The 14,395-nt window shown below is 39.5% G+C and overlaps 1 protein-coding gene across 8 annotated transcripts in view; it reads right to left on the bottom strand.

The window, feature by feature from the left end:
* The window catches only part of NT5C3A (5'-nucleotidase, cytosolic IIIA), a 28,162-nt gene that overhangs the window by 7,309 nt on the left and 6,458 nt on the right, over window positions 1-14,395 (bottom strand). For 2 of the 8 annotated variants that reach the window (XM_088653435.1, XM_088653436.1), the window contains exons 2-4: window positions 8,506-8,583; window positions 7,463-7,569; window positions 172-270 (exon numbers count right to left, since the gene is read on the bottom strand). In XM_088653435.1, the coding sequence (XP_088509561.1) occupies window positions 172-270; window positions 7,463-7,569; window positions 8,506-8,566 (267 nt within the window). In that variant the 5' untranslated portion in view covers window positions 8,567-8,583. Of the gene's footprint in view, window positions 1-171; window positions 271-7,462; window positions 7,570-8,054; window positions 8,093-8,505; window positions 8,584-14,395 lie in introns of those variants that run through there. The other 6 variants (XM_060280583.2, XM_088653438.1, XM_060280581.2 and 3 more) reach the window with 4 other exon arrangements.

Here is a 14,395-nt window from a genome sequence, read left to right as displayed (position 1 = left end):
CTCACAACTCTATGGAGCTAGTAAATGTCTGTGTATATATATATATACATATATACATATATATATATATATATATATATATATATATATATATATATACACTGAGATTTTGACTTTGCTAAACAACAGTTGCATGATTGTTAATTTCTACAAATGTGTTTTAGTCGTCACCTGAAGTTTCGCAGCTCCTCCTTTGATGAGACCACAGATAATTTCTTCCACCCTTTCTGGGTCCCTGATATGGACCGTTTTCTTCTGAAATTCTGGCATCTAGAAAACGTGAACAAGAGGTAGATATTCGTTTTACAAAATAGAGCATTTCACAAGTTCTGTGGATTTCAGGCTTATAGGATAAAATACAACACCATGTCTTCAGGAAGGGAAAATGATGGGTGCGTTTAGTCAACATTCATACAAATCCTTATCAAAACATCTTTACATTTATTCACAAAACTTTACTTTCTATTGTAATTATAAGCAATTTGCACCTGGTGAGGATATGAAGCACAAAGTCACTACTGCTGTTACCATGTTGTTAGATACAGACTGAATAAATGTGTTGTATAGTGGCAGGCCTCAAAGCTTTATCATAGTTTTGGAAGATGCTTCGAAAGCATAATTGCATGCATTGGCAAGAAAGAAGTTATATTAAGTTTCAACTCCGATCTATCATGAATATAAACACAAGTCCTCATTCCTCATATTCACACCTACCCTAGGATTCTGATCCCCATAGGCCACACAGCATCCACAGCATTTCTATAGAGTCCCTGACAGACCATGTAGCACATTTGGAAGAAGTCACAGAGTCAACATAGGTAGTGTAGACTGCAGACGGTAATGATTTGCAAAACTCAAAGCCTAAAGCAGGCAGGACTCTCGTGCATAACATGGGAAAGACTAGAAGAAGCAAGTAGGCTTCCCAGATCATCCCCAAAGCAGCAACTCACCTGGGGGATATGTTTTTATCAAACCACATTATTTTCAGTGGACAAAGCAACCAAACATTATCTTGTCCTATTACCAATGTAATCAACATAGCTTGGAAAGAACTACTACCAAGAGATAAGAGCTGGAACAGTACAATTACATCATGGAAACATCCTTTCAGGAAAGATGACAAGCTTCCTGTCTCTCAAAGAATGGAATCCATTTGCTTAATGACTCTGTTTTAAATATGTGTATACTTATGACAGTATGTGTGTTGCTGACATAGCTATGAAGGTATCTTGGTTGAGGCATGCTATTCTTGCTAAATTCTTGAAAAAGAAAAATATAGCAGGAATATACGATCTCCTACTAGAGTGGGAGACCAAAGAGGAAATGACCAAATCCGTAATGATTAAATGGGCTCAGGATTGCGGGCACAACATAACAATAGAACAATGGGAACAACTTTGGACAAAAGACCTAAAGTTCACGGCATGCTACACAGATATTCTCTGTCCTTAATTAAATTATCTTGTCAGCATAAATACAGTAACAGTCTCTTCACTGAAAAGAATGGCATCCTTTTACCCACTCTTAAAAGTTAAGCCCCCCTTCATGGATCAATGCCTTGTCGTGGCGAAGGGGCTTGAATAACTCGGAGAAGCTATGAGCTATGCCATGCAGGGCCACACAAGATGGACAGGTCATAGTGGAGAGTTTTGACTAAACGTGATCCACCTGGAGAAGGAACTGGCAAGCCACTCCAGTATCCCTGCCAAGAAAACTCCATGGACAAAGACAACAGGCATATAAAAGTTATGACGCTGGAAGATGAGCCCCTCAGGTCGGAAGGCGTCCAACATGCTACTGAGGAAGAGCGGAGGACAAGTACAAGTAGATTCAGAGCTGATGAAGCGGCTGGGCCAAAGCCGAAAGGATGCTCAGTTGCGGATATGCCTGGAAGCGAAAGGAAAGTCCGATGCTGTAAAGAAAAATATTGCATAGGAACCTGGAATGTAAGAACCACGAGTGGAGGTAAGCTGGATGTGGTCAAAAATGAGATGACAAGAATAAATATCGACATCCTGGGCATCAGTGAACTAAAATGGAAGGGAATGGGCGAATTCAGTTCGGGTGACTATCATATCTACTACTGTGGGCAAGAATCCTGTAGCAGAAATGGAGTGGCCCTCATAGTCAACAAAAGAGTGGCAAAAGCTGTAATGGGATGCAATCTCAAAAATGACAGAATGATCTCGATACGAATCCAAGGCAGACCTTTTAACATCACAGTAATCCAAGTTTATGCACCAACTACCGGTGCTGAAGAAAGTGAAATTGACCAATTCTATGAAGACCTACAACAACTTCTAGAAATGACACCAAAGAAGGATGTTCTTCTCATTACAGGGGATTGGAATGCTAAAGTAGGGAATCAAGAGATAAAAGGAACAACTGGCAAGTTTGGCCTTGGAGTTCAAAATGAAGCAGGGCAAAGGCTAATAGAGTTCTGTCAAGAGAACAAGCTGGTCATCACAAACACTCTCTTCCAACAACACAAGAGACGACTCTACACATGGATATCACCAAATGGGCAGCATCGAAATCAGATTGATTATATTCTCTGCAGCCAAAGATGGAGAAGCTCTATACAGTCAGCAAAAACAAGACCTGGAGCTGACTGTAACTCAGATCATCAGCTTCTTATAGCAAAATTCCAGCTTAAACTGAAGAAAGTAGGAAAAAGCACTGGGCCAGTAAGATACAATCTGAATCAAATCCCTTATGAATACACAGTGGAAGTGAGGAACAGGTTTAAGGATTTAGATTTGGTGGACAGAGTGCCTGAAGAACTATGGATGGAGGCTCGTAACATTATACAGGAGGCAGCAACGAAAACCATCCCAAGGAAAAGGAAATGCAAGAAAGCAAAATGGCTATCCAACGAGGCCTTACAAATAGCGGAGGAGAGGAGGCAAGCAAAATGCAAGGGAGATAGGGAAAGATACAGGAAACTGAATGCAGATTTCCAAAAAACAGCAAGGAGAGACAAGAGGGTCTTCTTAAATGAGCAATGCAAAGAAATAGAGGAAAACAATAGAATGGGGAAAACCAGAGATCTGTTCAAGAAAATTGGAGATATGAAAGGAACATTTCGTACAAAGATTACCATAATCAAGGACAAAAGTGGTAAGGACCTAACAGAAGCAGAAGACATCAAGAAGAGGTGGCAGGAATACACAGAGGAATTATACCAGAAAGATATGGAGGTCTCGTACACCCCAGGTAGTGTGGTTGCTGACCTTGAGCCAGACATCTTGGAGAGTGAAGTCAAATGGGCCTTAGAAAGCACTGCTAATAACAAGGCCAGTGGAAGTGATGATATTCCAGCGGAACTATTTAAAATTTTAAAAGATGATGCTGTTAAGGTGCTACACCCAATATGCCAGCAAGTTTGGAAAACTCAGCAATGGCCAGAGGATTGGAGAAGATCAGTCTACATCCCAATTCCAAAGAAGGGCAGTGCCAAAGAATGCTCCAACTACCGCACAATTGCGCTCATTTCACACGCTAGCAAGGTTATGCTTAAAATTCTACAAGGCAGGCTTAGGCAGTATGTGGACCGAGAACTCCCAGAAGTGCAAGCTGGATTTCGAAAGAGCAGAGGAACCAGAGACCAAATAGCAAACATGCGCTGGATTATGGAGAAAGCTAGAGAGTTCCAGAAAAACGTCTACTTCTGCTTCATTGACTATGCAAAAGCCTTCGACTGTGTCGACCACAGCAAACTATGGCAAGTTCTTAAAGAAATGGGAGTGCCTGATCACCTCATCTGTCTCCTGAGAAATCTCTATGTGGGACAAGAAGCTACAGTTAGAACTGGATATGGAACAACTGATTGGTTCAAAATTGGGAAATGAGTACGACAAGGTTGTATATTGTCTCCCTGCTTATTTAACTTATATGCAGAATTCATCATGCGAAAGGCTGGACTAGATGAATCCCAAGCCGGAATTAAGATTGCCGGAAGAAATATCAACAACCTCAGATATGCAGATGACACAACCTTGATGGCAGAAAGCGAGGAGGAATTAAAGAACCTTTTAATGAGGGTGAAAGAGGAGAGCGCAAAATATGGTCTGAAGCTCAACATCAAAAAAACCAAGATCATGGCCACTGGTCCCATCACCTCCTGGCAAATAGAAGGGGAAGAAATGGAGGCAGTGAGAGATTTTACTTTCTTGGGCTCCTTGATCACTGCAGATGGTGACAGCAGTCACGAAATTAAAAGACGCCTGCTTCTTGGGAGAAAAGCAATGACAAACCTAGACAGCATCTTAAAAAGCAGAGACATCACTTTGCCGACAAAGGTCCGTATAGTTAAAGCTATGGTTTTCCCAGTAGTGATGTATGGAAGTGAGAGCTGGACCATAAAGAAGGCTGATCGTCGAAGAATTGATGCTTTTGAATTATGGTGCTGGAGGAGACTCTTGAGAGTCCCATGGACTGCTAGAAGATCAAACCTATCCATTCTTAAGGAAATCAGCCCTGAGTGCTCCCTGGAAGGACAGATCGTGAAGCTGAGGCTCCAATACTTTGGCCACCTCATGAGAAGAGAAGAATCCTTGGAAAAGACCCTGATGTTGGGAAAGATGGAGGGCACTAGGAGAAGGGGACGACAGAGGACGAGATGGTTGGACAGTGTTCTCGAAGCTACGAACATGAGTTTGACCAAACTGCGGGAGGCAGTGCAAGACAGGAGTGCCTGGCGTGCTATGGTCCATGGGGTCACGAAGAGTCGGACACGACTAAACGACTAAACAACAACAACAAAAGTTAAGCCACTAATTTATGACAATATAGAGCATACTTGGGTGAAAAAACTGAGGAAAATTAATAAGCAATTTTTAGGCACTCATATATACTTATTGTCCGCTGAAAGTAGAAAAGTTCTTTATACTCAATCAATCCCCAAACATGTCAACTTTGAAGAAGTCTAAGCAAATTTAAGGTTCCTTTCAGTGCGACATTAATCCAATATAGTCTGGCACAAAGTGCTAACATAAGATTTAGTAGTACCACAAGAATGCTGTCATAAACAAAGTTCTACTTTGTTAATAATTACTTGAGGTACTTTTAGTCCTCTGCTTAACTAGCTATACAGGACACATGGCACCACTAGTTAAAGATTGCAGATAGCAGGGCCCAGAAAGACTACGTAGTAAGAATAAGGTTATCTGGACTGTAAGTTGCTTATGTCTTCATATCGCTGATCTCTGTGCATCCCAATATTAAAGAAGTTTATTTTCCTAAAACTGCCCTTAACTGATTAAAAAAGCAATCTTATGCTCATCCCAGGTTAGTGTGTATTAGAACAGCACAGTATGTTTTGCTGATAAGACTGTGAAAAGAACAGATATTTTCTGAATTATGTGATTTAATGTTTAAGATAAACCTCTCATTCAGAAATAATTCAGATACTTAGCTCAGATATCTCTTTTAACAAAGCAAACATTCAAACTTGGCTTCTGATAGGAGAACCTGCTATCTGATGGAACAGATTTATCCATCTGTTCCAAGAGTGACAGGGGGGGCCATGTCTTTCAGTGCTAATTACATGGTGCTAAAATTTTATACTCATAAAATACTATGTACTGTATTTTCCCGTCCATAAGATGCCCCTATGTATAAGATGCCCCCTATTTTTGGGGACTCTGATTTAAGAAAAAATTGTGTATTTTACTATCCATGTATAAGACGCCCCCAAATTTTTGACATCATTTTTAGGGCAAAAAAACCTAGTACAATTATCTAAGTTTAAAAGATTGTCAGTTACAGTTATTCATTACACTGTTTTGGAAACACCTTGAAACAAGACTCCTAAGAACGGCAAACAACAGAACAGTGTATTTATAAACAGATAGCCATGTAAGCCTACTCTACTGGTATATAAAGTTCCCACAGCATTGCCAAGTCTGTTTACCAGTGTTTATTTAAAGTAAAAAGCTACTTTACAACTTTCTAAAAAAACAAGCTAATTTAATTTCTATTCTACATTAACTATTTCCAGTTTTGGTAGAACTTTTTATCAGGAAGAGCTTTATTTGCCCTTTTCCTTCTAAAAGATATGAATTAAAACATTCTACATACAAACTACCGTACATACAGCTTAGGAAATGTGGTAAGGATCATGAAAAGTAACAATTACAGTAGTTGCATTTATGGCCTGAGGCATGGTCAATATAAATATGGCAACAAATTAAGATCTATGCAGTTTCTAAATTTGTGCTGTAATTTAGGAGTTCTGTACTGCCTTTGTGTTGCAAAGAATGTGACTGGATTGTGTCCCCTGCTATATATACTGCTGGGAGTTTTTCTCACTACCTTTAGTGGTACATAATTAGAGGAGGGGAGTCCCCTATAAGCAATGAGTTCCTGCTGCAGGCCCTCTGTAGTGCAGAGGACAACGGACATCAGCAACCAATGTGAGAATTTTGCAGCTAAAGGCAGCAAGGCATTCTCCTCTTGCTTATAATAGAAAGTGTGATAGAGCTGGGCAGCTTTTGATCACTCATCTGCCACAGGATGCCCTGGCTGGGAATAGAATCAGGTTACAAGACAGTAACCTTAGAAAACATTGGGATGGGTCTTAGTTTCAAATATAAATGTTTGGGATCAGTCTAAGTTTCAAAAAATAGCCAGTATTCCAAGCTTTGAAATGTTTTGTAATCCAGACACTCTATTCTTCAACCCTGAGTATGCAGATGTTGTCAGACTCTACAACTTACATCAACCTGGACCATTGGCTAAAATGGTTGCAGATTATGGGAGTTATAGGGATATGAGGATGTATGTTACTATTTGTGTTGTCTACTTACAAAAAATAACTTATTAAGGTAAGAAATTAAAGTGTTTTTTTTTGCAGTGATGGTAATAGTCAGTTAAATGAGAAAGCACTACCAGCTCTCTACCAGGTTTAGTAGACAAAACATTTATTGACAATTACAACAGCACATTAAAAGCACAGAGCTTTAGCTGTTTAAGAAACATACCTGATAGTATCATTTATCTCATTCTTGAACTAAAACATACACAAATAAGTTATTAACTTTTGCTGCCTGCATGTTACTGATACACTAACAGTCACACACATTTTGCTATACAGTAGCTGAATTCTTTTCAATTGATGGCATGATGCAATGGATAGAAATGCACTTCAGACCCAAGTATAACAAAGTGGTTGCATGCAAACTAAGCTTAATAGATCTAAAAGGTATTGATATATACAGATGAAGCAACACATAAAAAATCATCTCAGTAAAGGATGCTTGCTATGTCGTTTTGCTACAGTTAAGAGTTTTACTCAGAACATCTTTTGGTGCTAGGAAACTCTCTAGATCTGAAGTCATTTTGAACTTTGGATCTGCAGCGCTTACAAAATTAAAAATAAAAGGTGTTAAAGTCCAGACTGTGGTAACTTTTGGACAACAGAGTTGTCAGGAGTTTTCCTTTTTTTTTTAAGGGGGAGTACCTGTGTGCTGAGTTTATGGCACTCTTGCTTCTTCTGTTCTTGATGCTTTCCTACTGCAACAGCACAGATGACAAGCAGACTCCAGAGATGCAGGGCTTGCATACAGGCTGCCAACAAAAACCAAGCAAACCGCTTAAGAAATGGTCTGCCACATTATTCAACTGTCAGTATTTGTGTGTATAAACAAAGTATACACAGAGATTAATCTGGATAATTCCAGATTTATTCATATACATTCTGATCTATAAACAGATTTCAACAATCTGGGTCAACCCACAAATCCACGCATTTGTTCTATTCATAGTTAAAAACTCTAACAGAGCAATCCTGAGCATGTTTACTAAGAAGCAGGTTGCACTGTGTACAATGGAGATTACTTCAAGGTAAGCGTGCATAGGATTACAATCTAAAATGGCAATTTTATGCAAATATACCAGGGAGTAAGCCCCGCTAAACACACTTACTTCTCAGTAAACATGGACAGGATTGAATTGCATGATGTTTAGAATTTGCAGCAAACTATCAAAATAAGATAAACCTGCACAAAGCTGGCAATACTGGCTCAAAAGCCAAAGCTCTGTTTACAACTTACCGGTGGAGCTTGCTGAGGCAGCTGCAGCAGCCAAAAGAAAATTCTTCCAGCTAAGTAAACACTAATATAGCAGCACAAGGTACAGCTGAGGGCGTTTCCAAAAGCAGCCTGACTAATCCCTGAGCAAAAAACCCGAGCCCTGTGACGTACATTAGGAAGGCACGGCATAACAATCCAGCCTGCCAGTTTTACAGATGATCAGATGGGAAAGCAGCAACAACAGAACCCCAGAACTTCAACAGTCAGGCAGTTCTGACTGACCAGCAGGCAAATTAGGACTGCTGTAAAGGGAGCAAGATGCTTATGTGGAAACCAAATCCTATTTTATTCTTTTCAAGAATTCAAGCCATGTCAACATGCTGCTGAGACTTACTGGAGTAAACAATATTTCTGTCTTATGATGCCTAAGTCACCCAGAGCATTCACAGATGAGGTAAATTATGATACATACGTCTAGATGTTTTAATTGGAGTCATGAGGCAGAAGTCAAGAAGGTTGCTTGGTCTGAACATGGAAGACAGAAGAAGGCCTAATTGGTTTTCGACAGATACAAAACAAATGGGAAGATTTCTAGGGTTAGAGCAATGTTCTCCAGATGTTGTTGGATTACAACTGCTCTCAGAGATGACATGAGTTTGTGGTCCAACATTGCTTAGGGACCCAAGGTTGAAGAACACTGGCATTAGAGGACCACCTCCTCATTGTAAATATTTTATATTATAAAAATAAAAAGGTAGCCTGAGTTTTGACAGCAGCAGTGCAAAGTTCCTGTATTCTTATGTCAAATATTTCCTACATGACCTGGGATACTGACAGTGCCCTCCACCTACTAGAACTAAATAGGAATTAGTTCATTTTTAATTGTGTGGTCAAAGGCAGCATAAAATATGTAAAAAAAACTGTTCCTCATGATGTGAAGTTTGAATAGATTTTTGTATTTTAATATTCTGTTGTAAGCTGCCCTGAGTGGCTGGGGAAACCCAGATAGATGGGTGGGGTATAAATTATTATTATTATTATTATTATTCTATAATAGGGGTGTTAATTATGCCTTTTCTAATAAAAGCAGAAGAGTCCACCTCTGTAATCAAGTATGTTATAACTGTAAATTGAGAAGCACCGTGTCAACCTATTGTTCTGTATTCATCGTCACTATATCTTGTGATTTTTCTACTGTTTTTAAAGGCAATATTGAATGTGTACAACTTGTTAACTGAATTAAAGCTGACCAAATTATTTTAATTGTTATCTTATTTAAATAGAATATTTATTCTCAAATACAGTTAAACTATTTTTGTATGGGGATTTGCCCATATACTATTATTAGTATTTCTGCCACAATGAAGGAGGAAAAATTCTCCAAAGTGTGGAATCAGATTTTCTATCAAGAACAAAATGAAGCAATACATTCTACAAAGCCAGTGTCTTTTTCAATATTAAAGTCTACAGCTGTTCAACTGTCTGCTCCAAGAATAATGAGAGGCAGAGACATAAGGATCAAATCAGGGTTGTCCCTGACAAAAGGAATACTTGAGAAGTATACTGGTTTTATAATTTATCTGTAGGAATGCTAGCTGAAACATGGGACAGAGGTTCTTCTGAAAAGAATGCAGCTTGCTCATGGCAAGGTTTTAACAGACATCATACACAGTACAGCCTGTAAGATGTCTAACATTGTGTACATATTAGCTTCCTTAAAGTAACACTTATTAAAGTTTTTGAAGAGTGTCAAATTAAAGCTGAGTCAGCTGTAGGGAATAATAAAACTACATGACATAAAGCTGAACAGGCACAAAAGGATTCCACAGCATAATGTTAATTATGCCTTTTTACAATTGTATCAGCACAACTTACTAAAACTGTGATGGAAAAATATGCCTCAATGCCACACACCGAATAGGGAAAAGTGAATACTTTAGAAACTGAGGTCAGAATAGATTGAGGATAAAGGTTTACAGTAAATGCTTATTAAGTTACTGTTTCTTGGCTAGATCTATATGGCCAATAAGAGATAATACTAGGACTTTCCATTTGAACATTTTCCACAGCAAGGCAAAGTTACTGGAAAAACCTACAGCAACCCATCACACCCCTTATTTGAAAGTCTGTTGTTATTATGAAGTAATTTTTACTAAAGCTGACCACCATTAAAACTGCTTTAAACCAGGTTGTGAGACTTTAACAAAGACTCTGCCTCTACTATATATCAAATAATTTCAGAACCATACAGATCCACAAATCTGCAGAATAATATTTATTATGATGCAATATATATGGAAAGCTATATCAATTTTTTTTGTCAAGGCTTCAACCAGAAACCTCATGGTGACCTATCTGGCACTGTGTGCACTCAGGCTGGAAAGCCCTCTTTAAGCACAGCAAATGAACCTTGGTGTGCAAGCATCAGCACCTGAAGTGGCAAGCAATATAACGCCACTGAGTTGACCAGATCTGGTGTAGTATTAGGAGTTTGGCTGTCTGCCTTGCCTAGGCATCTTCAGTATCTTCTACCCTGCTGCACTTCAGGCTTTATCACAGCACCTCTGTCACTGAAATATTTGTCACCTTGTGGACCCACCTAGGCAATCCTCTTTGGCTTGAAGCAAGAAGCCAAGATAGGCACATTTCTCCAACCACCTTGTCTATATCCTAAGCCTGCAACAATGGAAACAGATCCTTTAAAACTGGACCAGATGGTGCTCTGGTCACTTCTACAACTGCATCAAAGCAAGTGTCTACGTCAGAGTAAATATGAGCAATTTTATGCTCAAAGTGCCTAGCAATTGTTTTGCAGGAGGTCTTCAAAGGTTCCAGCATATCCTCCCCAGGAACGAGAAAAACCTTCTATTTGAACAGGCATCCCCAAACTGCAGCACTCCAGATGTTTTGGCCTACAACTCCCATGATACCTAGCTAACAGGACCAGTGGTTGGGGAAGATGGGAATTATAGTCCAAAACATCTGGTGGGCTGAAGTGGGGATGCCTGCTCTTGAGAGTCCCATGGACTGCAAGAAGATCAAACCTATCCATCCTGAAGGAAATCAGCCCTGAGTGCTCACTCGAAGGACAGATCCTGAAGCTGAGGCTCCAATACTTTGGCCACCTCATGAGAAGATAAGACTCCCTGGAAAAGACCCTGATGTTGGGTAAGATGGAGGGCCCAAGGAGAAGAGGACGAAATGGCTGGACAGTGTTCTCGAAGCCACCAACATGAGTCTGACCAAACTGTGGGAGGCAGTGGAAGACAGGAGTGCCTGGCATGCTCTGGTCCATGGGGTCACGAAGAGTCGGACACGACTAAACGACTAAACAACAACAACAAGCTCTTACATGTCGACAGTAGTAGTTGCTATGAGACTTACCACCTACTTGTTTTATTGCCCACAGTCCTCTATTAAACCACAAAGTTAGCTAGGCAGGGGAAGGTGCCTGAGAGAGATGATGTCAACAGGCTTTCCATCTCACCATACCATTGTCAGACCAGCAGCCATGTCAACAGGAAAATTCCAAAATGTCCAGGAATCCATCACATTCCATAAATATCTGGTGGCAGACCAACTTAATGGTCCATCACCTCTGCAGAGGGGGGAAGCTATTGTCAATCCAAATTTCTAAGGAATTAGTCTAGTTGTCATGACAGGTTTATAGAACCCCTACCATTTCAGACATCAAACCCGCTATTCAGTCAAAAATACTAGGTCAAGAGTTTGTCCGACAATATGTTTTGGTCTAGTGGCATTGAAAGAGCTCTATGATTGTCACAGCAGCCATGAAGTTCCAAGCAGATCACCCTAAAGCGGCCCAGGTGTAAGTATTGTCCCAGCGAAATGTCCTGGGGGTTTCCAACACAATGTCTGAGACCAGCTCATCCTGTCCAGGAAAGGAAACTGATGGGCAGTGGGGTCACTAGAACACCAACAGAATTCTTATATGTCTCTCTGGCCCAACACCAAATACAAACACTCAAACCCAGCTCACATTCAAACTGGTCCCTAGTGAAGGAGGTGTCAGTAACAACCCTTCCCTGGCCCTCTAGTCCATGTTGGTACTGGCAAAGCTGAAATACATCAACAGCGCTCACTTTATCATGGATATATATTTTTATTGTGATTTGAAATGACATTCAAAATCAGCACCACATGGCCAGAATACAAATCAACAACACAAGCCTAAATCCTCTGGCTGGGGGGAGGACCTGAAGAGGGGACTCACCATTTTTGCTTGACTGGCTTGTCCAATGCACACACAGACAGCACTTGTTGGGGTTAAACCTAAATGAAGGTGGTTAAACCTAAATGAAATGGTAATGAAGGAGAAATTTCTCCTTTTATTTTTTTGTCTAAATCAATTTTTTAACTAGCATTAGTGTGTGAACTTTAGCTACCATAACCCCTTTCCAGTAGAGTTTTTTTTTTTTTTGAACCAGTAGCTTGGTACACTAAGTGAACGCAAAGAAACCTATAGATAATAACCATGACAACCAATACTCTGGTACACTAGAGGCAAGAAAGACATCAGCTATGTGGAATGATCTCACTTTATCAACAAGTTATTGAATAAAGAATGAAATTAACAAGGTAGAACAGCTAATGAATAAGATAATTAATCAAAAGAAGGATACTGAAGAATAACTGTATTTAACCACGGATATTCAGAGGAACTGAAAACACCTGATTTGCTTAGATTTGATGAAGTGGGTTGTAACAGCTATAGAATGTTTTATTTTAACTATGATTTCTCCCCTTAGTATTCCATGCAGGCTTTGATAGAAAGGCCCTTCTACATGGCCCAAGAAAAGGAAGTCAAGAAACTGTGGTGGCATGGAACAAAGGGGAAAAGACTCTTTTTCGCTTTTGCTGCTGTTCTGCTGCTGCCATTGCTTCTCACCTCCTCTTCCTGATGAGTGTAGGCATTTCTACAGCTACCCTCCTGCCAACCTAGCAGTTTGAAAGCCCACCAGTGCAGTAGATAAATAGGTACCACTGTGGCGGGAAGGTAAACAGAGTTTCCATGCGTTCTGGTTTCCATCACGGTATTCCATTGTGCCAGAAGCGGTTTAGTCATGCTGGCCACATGACCCAGAAAGCTGTCTGTATTCAAAAGCCGGCTCTCTCGGGCTGTAAGCGAGATGAGCGCCGCAACCCCAGTCACCTTTGACTGGACTTAACCATCCAGGGGTCCTTTACCTGCTCTTATACAATGCCTGCAACAACAAGATCAAGGATGTATATGCACAAGCATGCACACACACGTTTTAAAATCTGCAAAACTAGACTGGAAATTGACTCCATCACAGTTTTGATGGCACTTTTCAATTTATCCTAGTTATTTTATTTGGCGAAGAAAATATGAAGACACTCTAAACACATGCTCTACCTTGGACAGCAACCACAAGATCATGAAAAAAAAATATTACAGGAGTAAGGATACTTTGTAAGGACCATAAACAAAACTCGAAGGGTGATATAAAACTATGTTATACTCAAAGTAAACATTGAACTCAATGGACTTTGTAAAAGGAACTGGCAAGATCAAGGCCAAAGTGCTTCAGCAAAAATCTAAATCTCAAAACTTATAAAATATGTTCAGTATCAAACAAAATAGCAATTTATATTCAAATTCATGTATTATTTTTGCAAAAAGCTTAGAGATTTTCTTACAATTGAGTGGAATACAAATTTTGTTAACTCTCTGCTTAATTGCTCATTATTTCAATATGTGTACATTGAAGACTACCGCTTGATATCAACCCAAAACAACCCTAGATCAAAACAAACAAAATTTTGCCTAGAATATATTATTCCAAGAATAACTGAAGTGAAATGTTTGGACGGAATTATTGTGTGTGTGTTTGTGTGTGTGTTTGTGTGTGCGTGTGTAAGTAAACGCACACATACACAATTTGCTTATCCCATTTAGTTTTCATATTATAAAAAAAAATGCATATTATCTTTGGGATAACACTGAACTGTTATGAAACAAGAAAAATGAACATGAAAGTTATATTTCCTAAAAAGAAATCAGTTCTGTGTAAAAGCTTCAGAGCCAATTAAACACAAAATCATTTCAAAATGCAAGTTAAACACAACTAATGAATTTTTCATGCCCATAGCTCCAGTAACACTGCAAATGACTACAGCTGCAAAAGTCAGCAAGCATGGGAATAAGTGCTGGGATACTAGGATCTACATTCATCCAACAAAATGACCTTTCTCACTTGTGACTCAAATTGCAACTATCAGTCAGCTATCAGTCAGCACATTTGTGATAACTATCAAGACGCTAGGAAGAATCAGTTTACAGAGAAACTAGGACAGGGCAAAGGGTGTCATTAGGCCTC

This window comes from Zootoca vivipara, chromosome 11 (assembly GCF_965207765.1).
Source record: "Zootoca vivipara chromosome 11, rZooViv2.hap1.1, whole genome shotgun sequence".
Taxonomy (NCBI): domain Eukaryota; kingdom Metazoa; phylum Chordata; class Lepidosauria; order Squamata; family Lacertidae; genus Zootoca; species Zootoca vivipara.
This window is presented reverse-complemented; position numbering and strand designations above follow the sequence as displayed.